The sequence below is a fragment of the Ischnura elegans genome, chromosome 1 (assembly GCF_921293095.1).
Source record: "Ischnura elegans chromosome 1, ioIscEleg1.1, whole genome shotgun sequence".
Classification (NCBI taxonomy): domain Eukaryota; kingdom Metazoa; phylum Arthropoda; class Insecta; order Odonata; family Coenagrionidae; genus Ischnura; species Ischnura elegans.
The window spans coordinates 85064863-85089571 of record NC_060246.1 but is presented as its reverse complement, the minus strand read 5'-3'; the positions used below and the strand labels follow the sequence as shown (position 1 = coordinate 85089571).

At 35.8% G+C, this 24709-nt stretch overlaps 1 protein-coding gene and 1 long non-coding RNA gene across 5 annotated transcripts; both read right to left on the bottom strand.

The window, feature by feature from the left end:
* Positions 1-3548: 3548 nt before the first annotated feature.
* Positions 3549-24588, bottom strand: LOC124165165 (Bardet-Biedl syndrome 4 protein homolog). 4 transcript variants are annotated; one of them, XM_046542473.1, is made up of 10 exons: positions 24137-24313; positions 18471-18607; positions 18270-18382; positions 18084-18178; positions 17316-17481; positions 13627-13789; positions 13432-13554; positions 13008-13239; positions 5196-5434; positions 3549-5114 (listed from the first exon to the last, which is right to left on the bottom strand). In XM_046542473.1, the coding sequence occupies exons 1-10, from the start codon at positions 24234-24236 to the stop codon at positions 5043-5045; spliced, it is 1440 nt and encodes a 479-aa protein (XP_046398429.1). In that variant the 5' UTR covers positions 24237-24313; the 3' UTR covers positions 3549-5042. The 4 variants fall into 4 exon arrangements, with proteins under 4 accessions (XP_046398429.1, XP_046398430.1, XP_046398434.1 ...); XM_046542474.1 differs by lacking the exon at positions 24137-24313 and adding an exon at positions 24500-24588 and having other exon boundaries at positions 3549-5434; XM_046542478.1 differs by lacking the exon at positions 24137-24313 and adding an exon at positions 24320-24358 and having other exon boundaries at positions 3549-5434.
* On the bottom strand, positions 21320-23447 carry LOC124165201. Its single transcript, XR_006866170.1, has 2 exons — positions 22383-23447; positions 21320-21924 (listed from the first exon to the last, which is right to left on the bottom strand). It is a non-coding gene; the product is annotated as an uncharacterized LOC124165201 (long non-coding RNA).
* Positions 24589-24709: the final 121 nt, after the last annotated feature.

Sequence of the window (24709 nt, the reverse complement as noted above, 5' to 3'; positions counted from 1 at the left end):
TTCTGGAATCCATGAAAAATAAACTCATTCTTTATTGCTCTGAGTCATTTCAAATTCCTAGTTAGCTGTATGCTCTGAAAAGGAATTAATTACATGACTTCAAATAATAAATAGCACTAAATGATGCTTCTTTTCGATCCCTTATCCATCTAAACTTCATAAAACACAATGATTGTCAGTGGTTTATGGACAGGAAATCCATGATTCATATTTAATAGTACTATGTAGTTACTTAGATTGTGGTGTGTAGTTATTATGATGCACTGTTTGTAATTTAGGCAGAATAGAATTTCAATCCAATTTCTTTCCAGCAATATTCTGAGAGCCCCAGATATTGAGCTGGAAGAAAGTTATGGGGAGATATTTACAGTAGGCAAAGCTTTAAATGGGTAGAATTACCAGGAATATATAATTAGATACTATATTTAACAAAGGAGACTAAGTATACTTTAATGGTACTGCAGGGAAATACTTGGTATGTCCAAGCATTCCTTAAGTTTTCTGAATTATCATATGAATCATGGAATTGTTCAGTCAGCCATACTGCAGTTTAAACATATTTTTCCTCAAATTTAATTGATACAAATATTATATGCATCCAAAAAAAATAAAAATAGTATAAAACTCTCAAAATTATTCTAAAGTGTACTCAAAATTAGGTATTCATTTCGTGGAAAATGGGGAGCCCAAGTATAGTAGATTTCCTTTACCCTAATGATGAATTTCACAAACTGCTTTTGCATTTGATCATGAAGCAAGTGGTCTGTTTTTTCCATTTCTGTTATCTACTTCATCTATCTTTGTGTTTCAGCTTCATGTTTTGAAACTAACAAAGAATATCTGCTGAAAGAATCCAGAAGAGCAGGGTTATCCACATGGCTGTGGATGGGAGAGTGGATTTTTGATGAAAATAGCATCTCTAAATTTAGCTTCTCACTTAAGAAACAAAACCAAAATATTAAAGTTAATCACCCACTTGAAAAGTGCATATGTAGTATGTACAGAAAATAGAGGGAAAGTGATGGCAGGGAAATCCCACATAGTGGCTACATTGAAGGGGAAGTGAGTTTTATTGACAACTTTCAGCTCCCATTTCAAGAAATGCTTAGGAATCAAGATGTCCATAGCTAATAATTTGAGAAGTAGAAGATGTGTCAGAAGACAGGAAAGCTTGAATCTTCTCATTATTCACTCTTGCAGAGTAGAATATCAAATAGTTTTGAAAATGACCCCATTCTGCTGTAATTTGGAGTCATAAAAAGTGTACATTGGACCATTATAGTTGTAACTAAAATGATGATGACTTTCGCGTAATATTTAGTCATATTTCATGGTAGAAATAACCTTGAAAACATAGTACACCAGAATACAAGGAGAATGTATCAGACGGTCGAGATTGACAAAATCTTAATAATTTTTCATTTTTTTAATGACTCTTACTAAGGCAGATACCACTAAGTTGTTCTGTGCTTGAAATGTGAAACACAAAGATACATGATATAGATGATAGCTACGTTGCTCAGAATCCCATCTTTCTTTCATTCTATTTCTATCTCTGAAGCATCATCTCTCCCTCCGTCTCTGGATTGAGCCGTGGCGTCATTAGTGAAGGAGGTGTGAGGAGCATAGACCTACCGCAGTGGCATCTTAACATAGGGTGATGCCATTGTGCAAAATGTAATTGCCCATGATTCTCCATTTCTCTTTGAAAGAATTGTTTTTTCACAAGTGATAGAAATTTATTTTGAACTATGATTTTTTTATTTAATTTTAAATTTTATTTTTAATATAAAAATACTTTTTTATTAGTTCAGAACATAATAACATGTCATAATTTCAAGAGCACAAAAGACTGCTCTAGAAAGATGAAGGGGTGACACAGAGCTACTCACTGTATGGATGTATCCACAAGTTGTGTCATTAAGGAAATGTTGAGGAAAATTTTAGTGAGAATTGATAATTATATAAAATATTATTCCCTAAATCACAGTTTTTGGGGTATGGACCATCATCCATTGCAAGGGAGGGACAATCAGCTTAACTGGGTGACTTAGACCTGATTGATACCACTGATGTTGAGAATTATAGATTTTGGGATGCCCCTACCTCCATGGTATACAATGGCTAAATATCTATAAAGTGATTTAGTAACTTAATAAGCATCAATTTTAATCATCTACTCACCGTAAGAGAGGAAGACTTTGCAAACATCTTATTCCCTGAAAATTTTATACATCCAGAAAATCTCAAAACAATAACATTCCAAAAACATTAAATGAAAATTTAATTCTCGCAATTGAATGAAATCTAGTTTTTGTAAAGCACATTATTGTATTTCAAATTTCAGACCTCCTTTGTAAATGTTGATGAAATTCACACAAACTGCTTTTAAAAAAATTATCTGAATCAAAAGTCAAACCACAAGCTTTCGACTTTTTGTGCTTATGTGCAAACCACTACACTGTTTAGTGTCCTCAAGCATAAGTGTACTTAAGTATGCATTGGTATAGAATGCAGAAGGTTTGTGGTTCAACTCCTAAATGGGGTGATTTTTTTCTTAAGGCAATTCATACGAGGTACCTCTGTTGAAAAAAATTGGATCCATCAATCCACTCATTTATATTAGGACAGCATTATTTTGAAGATTAAAATTTACACCATCTATTTTAAAACAACACCATCATACACCTGAAATATGGATAAATTAAAATTGAACATAGATGAAACAAAAATTACAAAAAGTAATTCCAACTATTACCTTGCCACCATTCATATCAATGAACATACCAAATTTCTCATGACTATGCAGTTGAGGATTTATATTTTAAATGATAATGCAACCTTATCAATGAATGTGCACCCAATATACTACTCAAATGATCAGCAACAAAAAAATAAGAGCAGTGCATGCACTTAATTATGTAGTCCTCCTTACCTAAAATATTTCCTCATCATCAGGATACGTGAAATGACGTACATAATTAAGTATTCACTTAGTGAAAAAAGTGCAATGAAGAATCATCAAAGCTGTGCAGTCGCAACGTCACTCCTTCTAGGATATGAATTCAATTCTTTTGTTGTCCGCTTGTGGTGGTAATAACTTAGGGTAAAGGGGAGTAGTTGTCCCATGCTGTCTTATAAAAATACTTCACTCCTCAAATAATTTTGGTACAGTCAACCCTTCCAACATATTTTCTTGCACTCTTGACCCTAATCCACTTCTTACTCTTAATCACCGTTACTGTTGAGGTATACAGTGACACCATGCAAAGAATTACTAAAAGCAATAATAATAATTACTTTGGTTTTTAATTGCAAAGATATTTTTTTATAGATTTCCCATTTAAAATGCACTTAATTTTCTTTAATTGGTGCCTCCTATTCATGATACCTCACATTTAAATGAAATTAAATAAAAATTTTCAAAGAAGTATATCATATCATCTCATGGTCCATCAATTTCTGTCCTTACTCATTTTTCTTTATGTATAACAACTAGTGTCATGATGCTTTATTTAGGAACATGGGTGGAAAATAAATAAAAGAAGGCAGGTACCTAACAAATTTAATCCCTTGAGGGAAAATGGTATTTTAATTCTGTATTTACACATTTTCATGCTATGGAAGCATTGAATTTCCAGTATAGCACTTGTAGGTCATGAGTGGCAAATTTTGAGGTTATTAATTTATGAGGCTATCATACTCACCGACCCACAAATTAATCATTCATTGAACAGTTAATTTTCTGTGTTTTATTTTAAGCCAAAATACGAAGTCTATGCAGGGTGGATTCAGGATTTGGAATCCAGGTCAGAGATAGCTTGCACCATTTAGTTATCTGACACTTTTCTCACAAATATTTATTTAACCCTTAAATAAAAGTCATTATTCAAAATGATGACTCACCCCATTAATATATTTACCTAAAGATAAATGAATACTTTAATTCTATGTAATGTTGGAGATCAATCTGTTAGCGAGACTAATACAGCATGACTCACAAGTGGAGGACATATCTCCTCACCATAGGATGAAATTTTCAAAAGGTCAACTTGAAATAGTTTCTATTTTTTCATGGTTAAGGCAGAAGTCCTTTGAAAGAAATTGAGTTAATTCTGAACAGATTTAATACACTAGAACAGCCATTTGTTAATATTTCACATATCATTCATATTTTACAAAATTCATATTCAGCATAAATAGTTTCATGCTTAGTTCATTTAAATTTCCATTTCCATTTTTTATTCTTTGAAGTCATAGTTTCTTTATGCAACTAAAAAGTGAAAAATGAAGCCCAAATCCATTTTTCCAGCATCAGAGGCCAACAAAAATTAAATGCATAATCACAATGATCTCATTTCCATCCCTTTCATAAAGTAACTGATTTCACGTATTTTCCATAAAAATTCTTTTGGGACATCAAACATTTTTATTAACCAAATTTATAATGCACTATTGAGAATTTCAATGTTCCCCTTGACGAAAACAGTATCAAATAAAATCATTAGGTATTTTAAAATTTCATTTGGAGTACTTGTAAAATCAATGGTTTAAGCATATTGATTATCTTTAGTTCTTATTAATTGTATTACATTTTCAGCAGCCTACATTGATCATTTACCTACACAGGCTGCGTATTGAATAAACCTAATCCATGTTACCAGAGCCAGAATTGTTTATGATGCTTAACATTATTGAGATGGATAAGAAGTAAGTCTCTCACACTTATTTCATGCATGAGCTTAATTACAGCATTTTAAATGCCTGGACAGTCTACTTAAAAACCAAATTAGATACAGTTAGTTGGTACACTGGTCCAATTCAAAAGTCAATTTAGAGTACACACAAGATCATTGGCAATATCCCATTTCACAGTGAAACTTCTGGGATATTTTCATATAAAAGCACTGGGCCAGCTCAACCTTGGGCTTCAGCACTGTTGTATTTTTCCAGCTGAAAAATCAATTACTGTGCATATTGTGTACTCAGCTTGAGCTTCTCAATTGCTGTAAGTGCATGATGCTTGAGCTATATTTTTTGGTCTATTTTTCAGACTTCTTGTGATCTTCTAAAATCTTAAGAGCAGTCTTAAGTTGATTAGCTGCTTCTAACATCTGAAATTTAATGTGATCAAATGCAAAATACTTGTCATTGAATGAGTGTACAATGTAAATCATGAGAAAAAATGCACTTACTCCTGGAGCAACTTCTCTTCCTTCTCTCTTCACTCTTTTCTCAAACTCATCCAACATTTTAAAAATAACTTCGTAGCATTTGTTCTCGCCATCGGGGTTGTCAGGAGTTTGCTTCCTTTCAGTCTCCCACAGGAAAAGAGCATAGCTGAGAGGAGGAAGGGGGTCATCATGCTCTGTATTCAGAGCCATTTGATGTGCACTTTTAGCATTCTTCATGTCCCCCAGATTTTTTAATGCAGCTAAAATTGATAAAAGTATTTTTTTCTGAGATAAAATTAAACATGTCGTTCAAATTCACCACAGAAATGAATATAAGGCCATGATTTAAACTTAATCCGATAACACCCATTTAATTATGTAATTTCTATAGGTATTACGCAATCTTTGAATTTTTTAGGGTTCTCTCATTCCAGAATAAAATTAGATTTAGCTTTCCTTTGCTGTTTCATGTAAGGTTTCGATATTATTCGCATCATCAACCTGTTGTAGTTTAGGTTTCAGTAAATGTACTTAGTGAAAGTTCTCTTGATTGGAGCTAGTAAAATGTTCTTGTCATAGAATAAGGATATAAAGTGCCATTACTGCAGGAGACCATCTTACTATAAGTCAATTTCAAATGCATTTTGATACTCTTCCTATGTATTTGAAGAACTTTCTTCAATTATCCTCACTTTTCCAGTATTTATCAAAGAAAATTTCAAAATGTCTATATTTTATCCATTTAAGCAACCTCAAAGGCTTAGAAAACACAATTTATAAAATGGGCACAAATTGTGACTAGGAAAATTAGGAGGTATTGTTTTTCATGCCAAAATCCTAGATTTGCTTCCCACGATTGGTTTTGCCCAGTAAATAGAAAAAATAAATCAAGAGTGCTGTTAAGCTTTGGCTGGACATATTGCCTTCAAGTTTTAGTGATAGGATTTCAAAATTGTATCATTCCTTGGCTTTTCATTTTAGGCTGACGGAGCCAAAGTAGGTGCTTTAATGTAGGAGGTGAATGCCAGTGTTTTCCTGAGAAATAGTTCACAGTGGTGGGTGAATAAATGAATGTGCATCAGAAGTGTTGTCCTAATAGCATTGCTCGGGTCTTTAGGGTCAAATATTTCGGCAAGAAGAGCTGGTCTCTTCATTTCCCTCTTTACTTTTTATGTATTGTCTCTAATGGATTAACTATACTAACTACAAATGTTATTTTTGTCATTGTCATATATTTTTGAATTTTCTCTCTCCGAATATGCTGGATATACTGAGGGGAACTGGGTCTAAGATTAAATATAGGTATACATTTTTCTACTTCACCAATAGTGGACACAAATTTGTAATCTATCACTTCACCTGACAATTAACATTGTTTTCCAACCTTACTTTTTTGTGGTCATAGTTTAACCTTCTTGGCAATACGGTTCCTTGAACTTATGTAAAACTGTCTGAGCAAATCAAGTAGAAAGTGATGGTTATTATCAGAGTAGTTTACTGACTAGAACAAACCTGCTTTTTCTATATTTTTATATCTTATACAAAAGTACCTATGTATAGTAAGTCCTTAATATTCATGGTGTAATCATCAATAAAAATGAAAAAATTTAAGAATGGAGTTATGTTTGGCCATAGGTAATTATTTCATTTATAATAAGCTTTTCAGTTGAGATACTATAATTATAATAATCTCAGTTGATTATCAGTATGCAAAAAAGCATTGCTATTACTGACTCGTGTCCAGAAGATGAATTACATTTTTATGAAACTAATATTCATAATCAGTATTCAGATAATTTGAATGCAAACTACCCAAATTAAGGACTTACTGCACTTCAATTTACAGCACTGTATTGTAATTCTCAGCTCTAAAATTAAATGATTTGTACCAATACTACACATTGTAGCATATCTTTTATAGTACATTGCTATATTTGCGAGTAAGATTCTGTCATGGTAGTGTTTGTCCCATGGATTTGTAATGACTGACTTTTGGGTTGTATGATTTTAAGTGAATATGTGATCACTTCTATGAGAATGTGTAATTTTTTGCTGAAATTATTATTTGTAGCAGTGAAAGATGGAGGGGAAATATTACAAGACTAGACCCTGAATGATTTCTCATAATAAGTGACTTTCTGCACTAATCATCTGTGATTTGTAGTTCTTTAGGAAGTTTTAGCTCCAGCTTTTATCAGTGTAAATTTTAGCTACTGTAGGCATAATTTTTCCTCAAAAACTCAGCCAAATTACTATTTATTTCATCATTTACAGAGTGATTGTTATTGTGGTGTCTTCCATTGTGTTTGTTATTGGTGATAAAATGAAAGTGCTACTCTTGGTTTGTAGTTGAGTATTTTCTTTTGAATTTTTGAAGTTTGAATGCCTGGAAATTTAATGTATAGTTTGCATTTGAGTAAGTGACTGCTTAGAGTAGAGCTGGAGTTAATTTCAGCCGGAGAAAAGCATCGAAGAATGTGAAAACATAGCTTTTAAAGTAAAATTCATTAGCCCATCTCCACCATCATGCCTTGGGAATGTAAGCCTTTCTATTGGTGATTTTGGATGATGTGACATTATTTGTAGAAAGAAAGCTATGCTTTTTGTTGAACTTGCTTTAAGCATACTTTAGTACAACTGATGTTATACAATGAAAATGTTGAAAAATTTCATGCATTTAGTTTCATTGCACCATGCATTATCAGCCTATAAACTGCAATATTCCCTCCACCAACAGTCACCATTTTTACGCATGACTATCTTAGAAGGCACTCAAGTTTCCATGCTATGTATATCCTAAAAAGTAATTTCTTTCTTTTGGTGCAGGAAGCATTGAGATGAAGTTATAGGTGGATCCAGCCATAGGGTGAGAGAGCTTGCCCCTACCTACCCGCAACCCCCATATCTCCTTTTCCCTAGTCCTCTGAATAAAGCAGGGTAATCGAAAAACACCCTCCCCATCTTCCACAGTTCCAGTCCACACCCCAAGGCCAGTGACCACCCACTCCCTCTAGAAAATCCTAAATCCATCCCTGGATAATTCCATAGTAAAGTGTTGCTGTGAATTCCTGAATTTAATATCATTTTGTGGTAAATCAATTTGTAGTCACCCTTGGCTAATGCACATGCTTTATAAAATAGCTATACAAATACTGGGGACTCAAATTATTTTAGCCATCAAGAAAAGCCTAAACGGAATAGCTCAGTCTTAGCAAAATAAAATAAAAATATGAAATGTTTGAAATTCAGAATACAGTTATCAATGAAGTATGTATCTTAAATTTTCCAAGGAGATATTCATAATGCTAATACATAAATGTCTATCTCAAATTAGTGAGACAAATTTCCCAAAATTTGAACCAACATCATGCCATGCTATACCAACGTAATTATGAAGTAAACCTTAGTATATATGCCCTTAATAGAGAGAGAGACAGAAAATTAATCAAGAACTGGGTAGAAGCTGATTAATCAACGTATTTTATGCTGCCACCTGAGGTTTATTCTGGCAGGGTGAAAGGGGGGAGAAAAATTAAGAAAATCGGGTGGTTTACAATTTGGTCCAACCCTATTATGGGGCACGGGGTTGGATTGTATGAGACCATTTATTCACCTCCACACCACTAGCTCGGGCATTGTTTGGTCAAAATCCAGCTATTACTTATACCCTTAGGAAAAATAACATCGAACTTATAATAGAGTTCATTCTGAATCCCTCATTTTTCTAATTCATTCAGATTTAATATTCAAATAACTCATACTTCATACCTCCCAAAGAAGAGAAAAGCAGTAATTCATCTATCTACACAACAAAATGCAGATGAAAAAGCAGGATCAGATAACAATAATGTATAAGAAATTATAATGCATACTAACTGTTGTGGATTGGGTGGGGAATAAGTAATCAGCTAGTCTTAACTGTAAAACACTATATTCAATACTTAATTCACAGACGTGCCAGGGTTGCGTCCGCCAACCCAGAATACATAATCTGGCGTCCTGGAAGAGGGCACCACGGTATTGTAACAAATGATGATCAAAAGTGCAATGGTCAACAGCAACATAAACATACATATCATCTGCATACATATCAGTAACTGTTCCACACACAATTTGTTCTGACAATTGGAACGACATGATGAGTAAATATATATTAGTAAGTTTTTAGCAAAAAAACCTTCAGTTTTCATGGAAAATTTAGACATGGCCACCCAAACCTATATATTATTTAAAGAAATTGAAAACAAAATGGCGGAAACCAAAGGAAGCTCTTAATAAGGAACTACCAATTGAATTGGCTTAGGGCTACGCCTCAGTCTCTGAACAAAACCATATCTATCTCAAAACATTTGTTTGCATGCCTCAGCAGTAATATCTACAGTTTTGCATATAATAAAAAAGTGTATGTACATACATATTTAAGAGTACAGAAAAATTTTCACAAAGGACTATAGCAAAATAAATCTGTAGTAACTTCCATCCAAAGAATCAAGAGTAGGAAAACAAAAGTGTACTCGTCAGCTTGAGATATAGCTGTTTGTCTTTCATGCAAGAAGACAGAGAAATAAAACACAGTTTTTGCAATGAACATAGGTAATTAAAAAATGAAATTTAGATCACCTATTGTAATATCTGTATTGAAAATACATAATTAATGGCTAAGGAAAAGAATTTAAAAATCAAATTTATATTCCCAAAGAAATAATTGTACCCCCAAATATGTACCCTGCACAGCTGTTATTGGAATTTTCACGGAACAGTCATAAATGGATTATAGTGTGTCCCACTCTAAGTACTAAAAAACAAAGATACTTGAAACTTGGTGATACTTTGTTATGTTATAAATACGGTCCCTTACAATCAGATTGTATTACCAGAGAGAAAAAAGTTTTGACCAACATTACATGTAATGATAGATTTGCACACACCGACAAGTGTCAGGAGTCATATCACACGGTGGTTAGGCATTATTTGTTAAGCCTTTTGATATTTGCATAGGTAAAATAACAGAAACTTTAATTCCACAGCTGTTAAATCTCATATATGTTGTTTTCACCAGGTCTTTATACCAACCCTTTTACAACCTGCAGGCTGATACATTGACCCTCATTGGATGTGAAAAATTGCAAAGGCCTGATTTATCAGCTTAACTATGATATTTTTACTTCATGAATCTAGATACAGTAAAACCTCACCTTAACGAACTCCCGCTAAACGAAGAACTCCGTTCAACGAACAAATGCTATTGGTCCGGCCAATTGCCTATGTAAACACAGTAGTGAAAAACCCCGATGAACGAACTCCTCTTTTACGAAAACTCCCGATCAACGAAATGAAATTTTGGCGCGATCGAGTGAAATTCACCTCCCAATAACCAATTTTTCCGGTTAAATTTTTATTTTCATATGAATAATTTAATATTCGTAGCGTTGGAGGGCAAATCAGAGACTTCCACTGAATAAGCCAATCAGAATCGTCGTTATTAACCGTAACCATAGCCTTCCGTCGTGTGTTTCCGCCGACCCCAACTCGCGGCTCGCGGCGAATTGCGAAAAATTTTAATGCTGACTTTCGTAAATAACTCAATGTCCCAATATTTACACGCTCAAAGATATGATATCTAGAGCTATGTACTTCGATCGCATTCTTTTGACGGTTGTTTAAGATACTTTACAGAATTACAACGCGTAAATTCCGAGAAGCATTTTTTTCACTCGCCGCCATCTTGGATAACTTCTTTAAAATTTAACTAATTGTAAATTACGGAAGATACAATGTGCGCGCTAGAGGATGAAAGTCAAAATTTGCCTCTCTTAATTATCTTGAATATATGATTCAGTAGTTACTCTTATTTCATTCACATTGTTTATTTCAATATCATCTAAAAAATAGGAGAAACTTTTGCATTTGCCGCAACCTTGGATAAAAAATATTCGCACTTAAGAGACGAAAGCCAACATTTCCCATTGATCTAGACGTTACTTGAATTGAGTGCTTTACACTAAAGGTCAGTCTCTGTTGGCGATTGTAGCGATGTCCTAACGTGATGTGAAGCGGTGTTGATTTTCTCCAGAGAAAAAGGTTTGCGACGGCCGTCAATTGTTGCATGAAGAAGACGACACAGTCTAAACATGCCATGTTTAGACTGGGCCACTGGGAGTGTGATGCCTCACCCCTGTGGTAGCAGCAAAAATCCATGAATGACAGCGGGATTAATTCAGCGGTGGTTGGCGGGAGTTGATGCACTCATGGGGAAAGTAGATTTCTTCCTCGATCGCTGCACGGGCCCGAACATAGGACTAACAATAAAAAATGTGCGCGTTATTTTCTTCCCCCCAACTGCACCAGCTAAGTTGCGACCTCTCGACCGAGGGGTCATTTCTGCGGCAAAGCGGCATTACCGTCGGACTTTAGTGGAGTTTTTGGTTTGTCGAATGGATGTAAGGGATCGGCGAAATTGAAGAGGACCATTTTGCAGGTAATGCAGCGGCTTTGCAAAGCTTAGAAGCGTGTCGCACCTGTCACCATATTTAGTTCTTTTGCAAAAACCGGGTTTGCAGTCAACAGCATCATTATCGTGACTTATTTTACTTCAAGAACTCATGCATGAGGCCTTTCAAGCTGTTTTCTTATCGGGAGTTGTCAATCCGGTTCGCAGTCAACTGCGACCACGCGATGGAGAGTGATGACGAAAGCCGTGAATCCTGGCAGGGTCTCTCAAAAGTCATGAATATTGAAGGGTCGTTTGATGAGTTCACTAGAATAGACTCAAATTTCGTTATCCGCGAAGCCAGCGAACTGAGGGTTGCAGAATATAATTTCTCGAAAACTCATTTTTCAAAATCGTGACGTATTTTACTTCGAGAACTCCTGCATAAGGCCTTTCAAGATGTTTTCTTATCGGCAGTTGTCTATCCGGAATGCGATGGAAATGATGCTAGTACAATGAATTATTTACGAAGCCCGCGACCGCAAATATTGCTATGGAGTATTCTGGATTCGACTACTATAAAGAAATGCTGCCACCCACTGCGCTTTAATGGGTCGACGAAAGTCGCACTCGCGCCGTTATGGTATAGCGATCTTATTTTCATGATGAAGCTATAATTGGCGCTGCTACTTTAACTTTATATCAGTAATGGTCAAATCTATCGAATTCTTAATTTTTCAGTGTAAACTTCGCGAATACATGTACTCTATTTCAAATATTCAGAATAAACGGATGGCCACGCGCTCCTCGCTACGTTGCATACATTTTTGAAAACCGATGAAAAAGCACGCGAAGTGATTGAATAATACGAACTGAGGCTTCCTAAATGTGGTCTGTTGCCCGCGATTTGCATTGCAGCTGAAGAAATCAGCACTGTTTTGAAGTATGCGAAGGTAGAATGAAGATAACGCATGCAGACTTGCTTCAATTTCTGAGCCCCTAGGATGATGCAACGTGCGCATCACCTCCGGGGAACGAACTCCCGATCAACGAAACGGCAAAATTTCGGTCCCTTGAGTTTCGTTTAAGAGAGGTTTTACTGTATATTGAAGATTTTAAAAAGTATCAAAAACTGGATATAATAAATACAATAAATTAATAGCAGCAATAAAAAAGGAAATCTTGCAAACTCCCTGAAAACAGCCTTGGCACTCTTTGCATAACCCACTCAAAATTAGCTGGCAGTGAAAGGGTGCTTACATATTTCTGTACTTTTTTCTATGCACTGGGAGATGGTTTAACCTATATGCCTGTGTATTTCCCTTACACGAAAAGTTCTTCATTTCAGGAAAGATAATACTATTTATAAGATTTTTATATTGTGGTATTTTCAATGACCATACCTGCTAAAAGGATGTATCCTTGGCCAATAATCCAGGACTTTTTATGCTTGCTACCATTGAAAATTGAAGAAAATGCTGTTTTATTTGATTTTCTGGCTATGCTCAGGGCCTGTGATAAATACATTGCTGCTGATGCAAACTGGCTCATTAAAAGATTTATCAATCCCAGATTATGAGCAACTTCAACACTTAGAGGGTTGAGATAAGCAGCTCTTTTCAAACATCCAATTGCCTAAAAGTATAACTGTTAATTAGTTTTACAACCAAGAAAAATTTAATTCATCAAGATAAAATGGTAGGGAATTTATAATACAACAGAGGTATCACTATATAAAAAACAGATGACTCAAACGGTTCAACAAATAATAAAAGATTGCTATGAATTCATTTAACTTATATGTTTGATAATTGGTGCTAAGCTTACAGCCAGGTACTTCTTTTTCCCCAGGAAACAAAGACCAATATTGTTCCACAGGGCCACAGAAAATGGGTTAATTTTCACAGCAGCATGATATTTGGCAAGTGCAATTTCAAGTTGACGCTGATCCTACAAAGGATACAATTAATTATTTTTATAGAGAACCCCATACCTAAATTCATGCGAATTCCAAAGTTTTACCTGTGTCATTGCTCCAGTGGCAAGGAGAAGAGGAAAACTTTGAGGATGATGAGAAAGAGCAGTATTTAATTTATCCATTGGCTGCCTAACATCCCTGTCACCTCCATCAAGAACCCATAAGTAAGTTAAATTTACAGCCAGGTGACCATTGTTGGAACTGTATCTGAGCAGATATTTGAAAATATTAATGTATCACCACAGAAAATATTTTAGGGAACTGCTCCAATTATTAGGTGCATAGTCTTAATTGTTTGTAAACTTAGTCAAGAGTAGAAGGCTAAAATAATAGATTATTAATTCATTTGATTATATGTAATAAAAAAACATCAAGAACCAATTTCAGGACCAAATTACTCCTCAGAAATAAAGCTATTTTTCAAATAAAACATCATGCATTCATTTTTATACACAGTGTAAAAAACAGGAAAAGGTTAACATTCCTCAAACATACAATGTAAATTCCCCTCTTTTCATGAGTTATCTCATTCAATGGACAGTATTCACATTCTAAACCCATAAGTATAGGTCAAAAAGCATTATTTCTTCTAAATATGAAAAAAAAACTGAGGAGAATGCCCCTTTAACAGTGGAGTTTTTTTTCAAATTTTTATTTTGTTTTTCCGTTAAAAACTGCTTAATTACTGCCCAAGCATTCAGATAAACACTTTTAAACAGTTTTAAAATTATGTTGATTCAATCTTGCTTGAGGGGGTGTGCCCATATGGGCACGCTAGCCATTCCAGCTGCCGGTCTGCAATCTGCAGAAAAATCGCTCGTACCTTCATAATTCTCATTTTTATTGAGTGATACGCTATATTTTTGCATTTACCAATGATACTTCTTTTATTTGGCAATTTGAAGTAAGTTCAAATCATTATACTTTATTTTTTTGGTATAAAAAAATTATTTTTAGCTGTCCAAGAACTTTTAGTACTCAGTACAAAACTCAATTTTGAAAACAGTTATTGAATGAAAAAACCCGTTATCAACAAGTTAATTAACAAAATTAGTTCTCTATTGCTGGTAGAGTCTTTGAATACTATAAATTGGATTTTCAATTGCCGAGTATGATTGAGTCAGAATTTCATTGAAGGCAAATACCAACGTCGCACTTAGCACATTCTGAGTGCGCGCAGGAAGAATATTCTTCGTAAGAAAATCGGCGTCTATCAAACGGAACGAATTGATTATCACTGGTATCATACCTTATGTCATCAGACACTCTATGATTGGTTGCACTTGATAGTGAATGTTAAACACGACCACCAGGTTTGGGAAAGGTACATCTTCGTTACAAAAACACTTGTGCAATCTCTCGCCTAAAGGCTTACTGCATTATATTTGAATCGGAATCCACACAGATCCAGGCATTTACAATGATAGCATCAAGGAGATAGCTTCATGTGGACCATCACCATTTTTTCCCATAATTATCCTATACCTGTTGATATTTTGATCTGTGAGATCATTTCCACCCATGTATATGTTGTAGCTAGAGAAAACTGCTGTCTGCCTAACTTGTACCATTTTTGAGGTAACACGTGGGAATCTCGTGACCTTTGTAAGTGGGTGTACACCATGGCAAGATGACTTGACAGTCACCACCGAATAGTCATTCTATCTAACAACAACAATATTCTCGTTTTTCTCCTGTGCGAAAGCATTGGAGCAGCGGGGCTGCTTAGTTAGCTGTTTTTTTGATCAATGGGATACCTTTGCTTAGTCTCTTTATCAGAACTGTTCCACTACCCTCATATCCTTGAGATTTTTACTGACTTATAAGAGGAAAGCTAGTAAACAAACTGTCAAAATAAATGGAAAAGGTAAGATTTATTGCTTGCTCCAGTAAATTGTCCTACATGATAAGCAAATAGGAAGAGCATTTACCTACGAATTTATGGTAGTTATTTTTGTCTTCAACACTCAGTCCCTGCTATACGCTGAAGTCCACCAAGTACTCTTGAGGGGTATTCAAGCACCACGCTTTGAAGTCGAAACTTATAGGTTCACCCCATATAAACTGTTTGCAGCCATGATTGCCAAAATATTTTATCATGGATTCATCATATTTTAGCTCAGGGGTTGGCACATAGTTTTCTGAACAAACACACTTTACCATATTAATGAATGGCCTAAGTGTGCACATTTTGTCACTGTTATCTTAGTGATTATTATCTGCACAGTGAAAAACCCTCATTATATTTTGCAACCTTGCGAATGGCATTATACACGAGAGTGTTTTGGACGTCATCGCCACTCTACCAAAAAAAACTCTTCCTGCAGACAGCAATAACCACTCAGAATAGAATAGAACAGAGAAAAATAAATTTCTTCTGTCATGAACATTTCGGAAACCTCAACAAGGAATTTACCGGGAACTGCAGCGAAATCCATTTTGAGGAATATATTCTTAGCGGATGACATGCCATCTCATGCCTTTGCATACATCTGGGTCATTTTGCTTTCTCCTTCATCCTATTCAGGACTAAAACTGACGGAGCTTGAATAGTTGCTTGTTTACTTTCTTCTTGATTGTCTCCCTACGACTTACGTCCAGGGACTGGACTTAGTTGGAAAATTTGGTTACGAGTTCAATGTGGTTGATGTGATCAAGGTTCAATCTACTTTTTATCGTTTCAAAGTTTTATACATGGTACAAAGTACTCCACCATGAGCTTCATCATTGTATTTATCAAACATCCTTTCCCCTTCCACCATGCCCCTGATTGTTGTGTATGTATACCATTGGTAGAAAATAACCCTATCATTCTTCATACTAGATAGTTGAGCAAAGTAAAATGCAAGCACCATGAATAAAAGTGTTGAATAGCATAAAGTGTATTTTTTGTACTAAAAATTAATGGAAATATCACAAAAAATATGTACAGAAAAAAATATTGAAGTCATTAAAAGCGGATGACATAAGAAAAAAATGAAAAGTTGACAAAACCTTAGCATTTTAAATCGAAATTATTTGATAACAGACCCAATAACGACATTTATAATGAAGGAAATCTGACAAAAAAGACACCCCCGTCTACCGTGCCCATATGGGATCACCCAAAAATAAATTAAAATTCCTTGTCTTATATGAAAGATATCACAATGCCGGCAAAAGAAACTGAAGTTGACAACATTCATTATAAGGATAAGATTAAATACATAGCCGAGTATCAAAAATAAAAAGGAAAAAAAATCGCATTTACTGAAGACACTTCGCCATTTTTCCTCTTTTGCCGCCTCGAACAGAGTGATTAAGAATACCTATGGTGCCACAGTCAAATGATGGTATAAATGCTGGCCGTAAACACAGGAACCGAATAAAGTGATACATTGTAATCATTTTTGGTGAAGACAGCATGCTCTATAATGGTTGGGTCGGAATTTATACACAATTCTTAAGACCATTGCAGCTGTGCCCATATGGGCACGCTAGCCGTTCAAGGGTTAAGGAAATACAACTGATCTCAGTATATCTGTGTACATCTCCACAGGCTTCTACATCTTTTGGCTTACTCATTATGCTAAACATATGGATTTAAAAAAAGTAGAAATAATAAAACATAGGAATCACATGAATATTGACACACACCATGGATTCTGTATATATTAATATTATATATTCACACTGCACACACAGCAGGAACAAAACGCTTATTCACTGATAGTTGGCCATTTTAATTACTTACTTGATTGCTTCTTCATAGACATTGATAGCTGCTTTCTTTTTCCCCAAATTAATGCATGTCTGGGCCAAGCTGTGAGAAACATCATCATTTCCACGATTCAGCTTCAAGGCATTCTCAAAATAAATTCTTGCCTTTTCGTAATCATTGTTTTGAAAGTAACATTGACCTGGAGAGATATCCATATCTTTCAATTCCTTAGAATTATGAACATGAGAAATTCAAATTTCATAATTATGATGAGAATGTGGGTTATGGCACAGTGGCGTAGCGAGGGGGAGGTCCAGACCCCTCCAAAATATAGAAAACAATTTCTTTCCTTCATAAATGAAAACAAAATATTCAAAAAATCGTGAATTTACAAAAGATTTATTTGAAAAATTAAGTTTTTTAAATTATGAAAACTGTATTAAACAGTTTAAACCCTTCTACTTGGTACCATGTTTTTCAAAAAATTTTCTCCCGGTTTTCGACCCTCCCGGAACTACTTTCCTGGCTATACAACTATAATGGCATATCAGGGTTAGAGACTTGAAGTTCCCCTTTTTGTATTCATGATTACTGGACACAGGGGTGGATCCAGGATTTCTTTCTGGGGGGGGCACAAAGATACCCCGTAATACAAAACGAATGCAATGATAAAAGGACTGTATTGAAAATCTTGCATATTTTTTAAAGGTCTGGAAGGGGCACGTGCCCCCCACCCCCTAGATCCACCTATGACTGGACAAATAAGGTTTTAATAAACTCTTTTACACCAAGATGTCCTACCAAGTCGATATGCTATTTCCCAGTCCCCCCTTCTTGACATTTCATCTGCTTCTGCATACTTATCAATTGCTTCTTGAGTCCTTCCTAATAAAGATCTGGAATTAATGTTGAAGTTACAGTTACTTGTATTAAATATGTACCCTTTAAAAAGAGTAATATAACTACAAAGTTTTAAGTTATCATTACAATGAATAAGCCTGCTGCTTAATGTATTGTGGATTCTTTGGATTCATTGATTGACACGTTTTGAAGCATTGGAGGGAATCAAGGATTTTCCCTTCCTGACGGAGGAGCATTCCCTGAAAGAAAATCAACCTTATTATGAAACACACAACTGGCATACTCTGGGGCTATTACCACCATATCTCTTCCACTGGTTGGACTCACTCTGGCATATATTGCGTATTCACATTTCCCATTGCTGTTTTTGAGGTCTTGCTCTATAAGGGTGTTGCAGTCGTCTGCATCTTGCCTGACAAGCTGAGCATGTATCAACCAGTTAAATCTCTGCCTCAGTGGAACTTCTGAAAATTTACATCAAAAAGTTTCTTTGAAATTGTTTCTCAGCATAAAAACTCTTTTCATATCAAAAGGAAAAAAATTGATGAATACATACTATGAATTATCGTCACTATTAAATGCAAACTACATTCATGGTTACAATGCAATACATATATGCTTTACACGGCCAACCCATGCAATTAACACTCATAATACCATGACAGCTACTGCAGTAGACTAACTTAACCCTTTCGCTGCTGTTCTATCCGAAAACATTCTCCTCACATGCGGCGAAAAGGTTAAAATGCGTTTCGTGGGCCCATGGAGCATGTACTTCCAGGATGGGTGTGGTACACCCTCCGAAGGGTCGCTAATTCGCGGCCCTATCCTCGACGAGCTCACCCATGCAGGACCGTCTCTTCGACCCTACCAACGGGGGCCTACCTCCCGAAAAGTACCGCTGTGACTGCAATTTCAAAATCAATCAATCCGATCATCAAAAAATTATTGTTTTCATCGCACTCCTGCCAATCAAGCATGTCTTTCAACCGTGTTTCTACGATGAAAAATAACGATTTTGTTAACTTTGCTAAAAACGTGACTGCGGACAACCGGAAAAATTGTCATTTTAGCAAAGTTAACAAAATCGTAATTTTTACTTTCAGAAACACAGTTCAAAGACGTACTTGATTGCTTCATTGGCAGGAGTGCGATGAAAACAATCATTTTTTGATGATCGGATTGATTGATTGATTTTCAAATTGCAGTCAGAGCGGTCACTTTTCGGGAGGTAGGCTGCCTGCTGGTAGGGTCGAAGAGACGGTCCTGCGTGGGTGAGCTGGTCGGGGATAGGGTCCTGGATTAGGGACCCTTCAAAGTGCTTCGGCAAAAGTGCTGACCGCATGGTAGGGAGGAAGAAAAAATACGTCCACAGCAGTCTGCCGTGCGGACGTACTAGGTACGTCCACAGCAGTGAAAGGGTTAAGATGTTTGAGGTGAAGCCTATGGTTAAATAGGCAAAACAAGGTAAAGGCATATAGCAAGAAATTTGATTCGGGAGGAGCTTGTGTGGCAAGGGCATCTCATTTGTTTGACCTTTTTATTGTGGGCATTGTTCATCCTACATCCAAGAGACTGCAGGACAGAAAGTTCAACTAAATTCAAACTTTGGAGTTTAATGACCCACAGTCAGTCAGCCTCTATCCACCTTACCTGTTAATGTTACCTGGGAAAAGGTTACCTGTGCCTATGTCCTCCTGCTACATAGCATGCACAGTAGCGTAGCCAGAATTTTGAAATGGGGGAGGGGATTCACTGGAGATTTCGGAACCCTTCAGGGGTGTATGGAAAACATTCCAGGGGAAAGAGGGGTCAGTGGGTCCTCCTCTGGAAAATTTGGGGATTTATTGAAGTTGAAAACATGATTTTTAGGACTCAGATTTTTAAGGCTGATTTTTAGCCCATCTTACTCATTTTTGGTACCTCTTCTAAAGGCTTGAGAGGGGGTTGTAACCCTGAAACTCCCCTCTCCCCCCACCATCTAAATGATTCATTCACTTAACGATGCACATTCCCAACTTCTAATGAAATTCAAAATAAAGGTCTGATTCTCATAAAATCTGTAGAGCATTGTGAGATACCTGCACTTGCCAGCACAGCCTTAAGTTCCAGACACAAAATAAACTTGCAAAATATGACCATAATATTAAAATAGAACAACTAGTGGTGACCTACTATCACAAACAAGTACTTGAAGAAACTGTAGAAATTATATAGATTGCGACCCACAGGACTCAACAGAGACACCATCTTCTAGTTGAGTATTACTTGGAAACCAGCAATCATAAAATTAGGGAGGAGAGAAAATAAACCAAGATATTTGAAAACAGACTGACGATGCAGGTCCTTACTATATAAACCAGAGAATTTTCTTGCCACTCCATCCACCCTAAAGATGATGGCAGACTATGTCTTTGAAATGTTGGTGCTAAACAAACCCTGCACCCAGTGGGAAATCAGAGAACTCCTCTAACAGTTTATTTGCCCTGTTACCACTGGAAGGGAAATTCTTTTCATTTGGGGTAGCAGGAATTTCATCCATAGTCGTATTCTTCAATTTTCGGGGGTTGTTCCTGTTTGTGGCTCTTGTTCCCCCTACACAGTGCAGTGTATGTAGAGCAAGTTCATAACATGTTTGTACAAGGAAGCAGAAAGCTATAGGAACCCTATTGTAAATCCCTACAGGGAAATTCCCTACGGGGAATTGGCAATGGGGATTTTCCCCGCAGGGAATCATTCCCCACAGGGAATCATTCCCCGCAGGGAATCATTCCCCGCAGGGAATCAATCCCCGCAGGGAATCAATCCCCGCAGGGAATCATTCCCCATAGGGAATAGGAAATCCTGGGTACATTGTGTACAAATTGTATTCTAAATTTTCATTGCAGATATAACCGAGAGCAATGGATAAATACCCAATACAAGTATAACATTTCACTGACTTCATTGGAAGTTAATTTCCCTTAACATTCAATCACTCAAGCTTTTTTACATTAGAGGCAACACATACCTTTAAGTACGACTAATAGTTGAATAATTACTCCAAAATTAATGGGCCAGAACCTGCAGGGAATCATTGAATTTTATTAATTTTAGGCATATCATTAGATGCCTAGTAAATACAAAAATACAATCAAATAATGAGGAAATTATACTGTAACCTAAACATGGAATCCTCAAAAACAGAGTAGGATTTATTATAATGTAAAATATTGTGTGCTTTACACTGATTTCCTTCACTTCATTTTCTTAATGCTCTGAACAGTCTGAGGAATAACTACAGGCACTCTCTCAAAATGATAAATCCAAGTTTTCACTGGAGGTACTATCACAAACGTCACATTCAAAATTATTGGCAAGGATGGGTAAAGCAAAACACTTATTTTCAACTTTTATTGGAGAAGTTGCAATTGATCGAGAACAACCACTTCTTTTTTCGTGTTTGATCTTATACTTCATCTAAGTTTGTACCCTCTTTTCTGTAAAAGTGGGAGCCTCACTTGTGTTAGGAATAATGTGGTCCTCTAGCATCAATGGATAAGAAATTTTCTTCATCAGCCTTCTCGTTACCATTTCCGGGGAAAGCATGTTCCTTTTGCACCTCCTTGGGCTCTTCATGCTCCAGCAGGAGAATTTTTCTCTTCCTAATTACGGGACAGTCTGGAGAGACTGGGATGCTCTCATCCGGGCAATCTTATACATGAGGCGTCACTGTTTTCTTTATCATCAAAGGACCTTACATCTTTTTCCAGTGCATGTAGTTTTCTGCATTCTCTTCCAACTGTAAGGCATTAGTGAAAATTTTACTAAAGACACAAATCAATACCTAAATGATAATGATCAGTGAGAATATCTAATACATGGCTATGGTTTGAACTGCTTATTATTAACTATAAGGCTTCGACATATTCTCCATGGCTATTCATTTTCAAGAAAACCCTTCGTGTACGAGTTAAGACTAATTCTTTATTGTCATAAAGAACTGCTAACAAAAAGGATTCTACTGCGAGAACCCTGCTATTTCAACTCAATCGGCCTAAATTGATTGTACTTTTACTATGCCAGCGAAAGCAATGATAACGCTCAATTGTAATTACAGTGAGAACGTAATAATCAATTCGTAATCTTAAATAATTATTGGATTGAAATTAGGGATTCATTAATCGTATTATTCGTGAAAGAGTAGATACACAAATTTGGTGATTTCTATCGAATAAAGAAAATGTTCCATTTACTTACATTTAAACGGTCCTCACTACTATGCTGAAAAAGGCACCTTCCTCAAATCTCATCGTGCTTCTTAGAGCCACTTTTTCCGGCGTTGATTTCATGGTGAATGAGACAGTAATCTTCCAATCCCTTTTCCTAGTCTCCACTGCGAAACACGTATTATTTTCCTCTTCCACAGCGTAATTCGATGTAAATTTGCTTGTAAAAAACAAAATTTTCCAGCACAGATAGTTTCACAAAGTCACAAAATACAGTAACAACGAATGTAAACACAGTTTCGATAGTTTCGATTTTGTTTCGATAGCGATGGCTAGTAAGATGGCCGCCGGCCGTTCTGGCGGAAGTTTCGAAATACGAATTTTAATCCGTCATATTTAAATAAGTACGTGATATAATGGGCAAAAATTTGTAAATTAGGTGTATTATACGCCAAATATATATTTTCCGTAGTTATCAAAAGTTGTGCAAATACTTGGTTGTCCCTGTTTGCACATTTTGTAGCCTAGAATGATATATGGGTGACCACATACATACGATACATACCATTTTTCGAGTAATTTAATTCAATAATATAAAAATTATGCATAAATTACCCATCGTTAAAATTTAAACAGAAAACTCCTTTGACATAGGTAACATTACATCATGGAATATGGATTGAATCCAAATGAATTCCATGGTACATTTCCTTGGTAGTTATGATGGAAACTTCTACATGAAATCCATCTATGATCCATGTGGATTCCATTCCTTATATCCATCATGGATACATCCATCACTTTTCCACCATGGATTCCATGAACGAGTGTTGTCTGGGCAGTAAGGAATTATAATTCCCTGTAGGGATTTCTAATTCCCTGTAGGGAATTCTATTTCCCTGTAGGGAATTCCAATTCCCTATAGGGATTCCACAATATCATACAGGGAATCGATATTCCCTGCAGGGAATTATAATTCCCCATAGGGAACCTCAATTCCCTATAAGGAAAAATAGATCCCTATGGGGAACTAAGAATCCCTGCGGGGAACTACAGGGAATTTCAATTCCCTGCGGGGATCAATGGGGCATTTTCAATAGGGAAGGATGACAGGGCTTGCGAGAAAAAAGTCCTACAAAACATGCTAGTCTTAGGAAACACAAGAGAATGACATATGATCAATTATTGACTTTAGGCAGTAGAAGAGGCGGAGGGACAGTGTACGGCTTCATGAGCATCATACAACTGATGATAAAATTACAAAATCAATCGTAAAACTTTATGAATACGAATGTGACAGCAAAAGAATTACATGAGAGAAATGAGATGAACACCAATAAATTATTTCATATAAAAAACGAAGAATTTTATCTGAAAAAGCGCAACAAGTATAAGCATTAATGCATCGAACTGGTGCGTTAAAACTGAATCAATTCGGTACAGATTCCATTAGAATATATGAATAAATTATGAGAGGTAACCTATTGAAAATGGCCCACTGGTTTCCTAGTTTTGGAAAACACTATAGGAATTATATACATTCCTATAGGAATATAAGTTTCCTATGGGAACAAACTCCTACTAAAGGAAAAAATCCTATAGGTACATTCCATAGGATTGGAAGTGAGTCGTACCATCTATAGTGACTTTAGGACATAGATAGTCAAGTAAAAAATCAATTACCTTTATATCAAAAGCAAATAACCAAATTGGTTTCATGCCATGCAATAAAAATTTTAATGTGCGGTCGAAATTTAGCAAAAGAATTTTCCAGTATGTACATACCACCTCTAGATTTCACTTTCATAAATGATTTTAAATTCGAATTTTCTCGAGTAATACCGTTCATTTCCACGAACCTTTCTCGAAAATTAACGAAATACATAGAATAAACTCAATCTTTGGCAATGTAAGTTTTTTCGGTTAAAATTCGTTACAAAACATCGAGTTCGTCTATTTCAGCCTCACCTGCTCGATCAAAAACACTTTAGAAACTTTTGTTTTGAAATATCTCATGGTAACCATGGTAACAGATGCCATTGTTGCCACCGTTGCGGTGTTACATAATTCCTGCCAATCCCATCGGCGAAAGAATTGTATAATCGCGAGAGAATACTAATAACTTCAACTTAATGAAGAATGACGTACCTGCTATAAATAATTGCCGTATGCAAGAATGTTGTATATTTTCAGCCGATCATAATTCATCCTTAAACGTTTATACTCATCCTTTTCATGCCCAGTAAATCATACCGGATGATATCTTAATTCCCGTGTGTGACCTTCATTTGCGGAGGTAAAATGAACGTTAACGCGCGGTGATTATTAAATTTATATGCCCAGAAAGCAAGTGCGTGG

Coding starts and splice junctions, on each gene's coding strand:
- LOC124165165 (XM_046542466.1), bottom strand. CDS start 24,236: ATGTATTTCGTTAATTTTCGAGAAAGGTTCGTGGAAATGAACGGTATT. Junction 18,608..24,136: donor GAAAGTGAAATCTAGAGGTG/GTATGTACATAC, acceptor GTAAATTTTCAG/AAGTTCCACTGAGGCAGAGA. Junction 13,240..13,431: donor GGAAAAAGAAGTACCTGGCT/GTAAGCTTAGCA, acceptor TTATACTTTTAG/GCAATTGGATGTTTGAAAAG.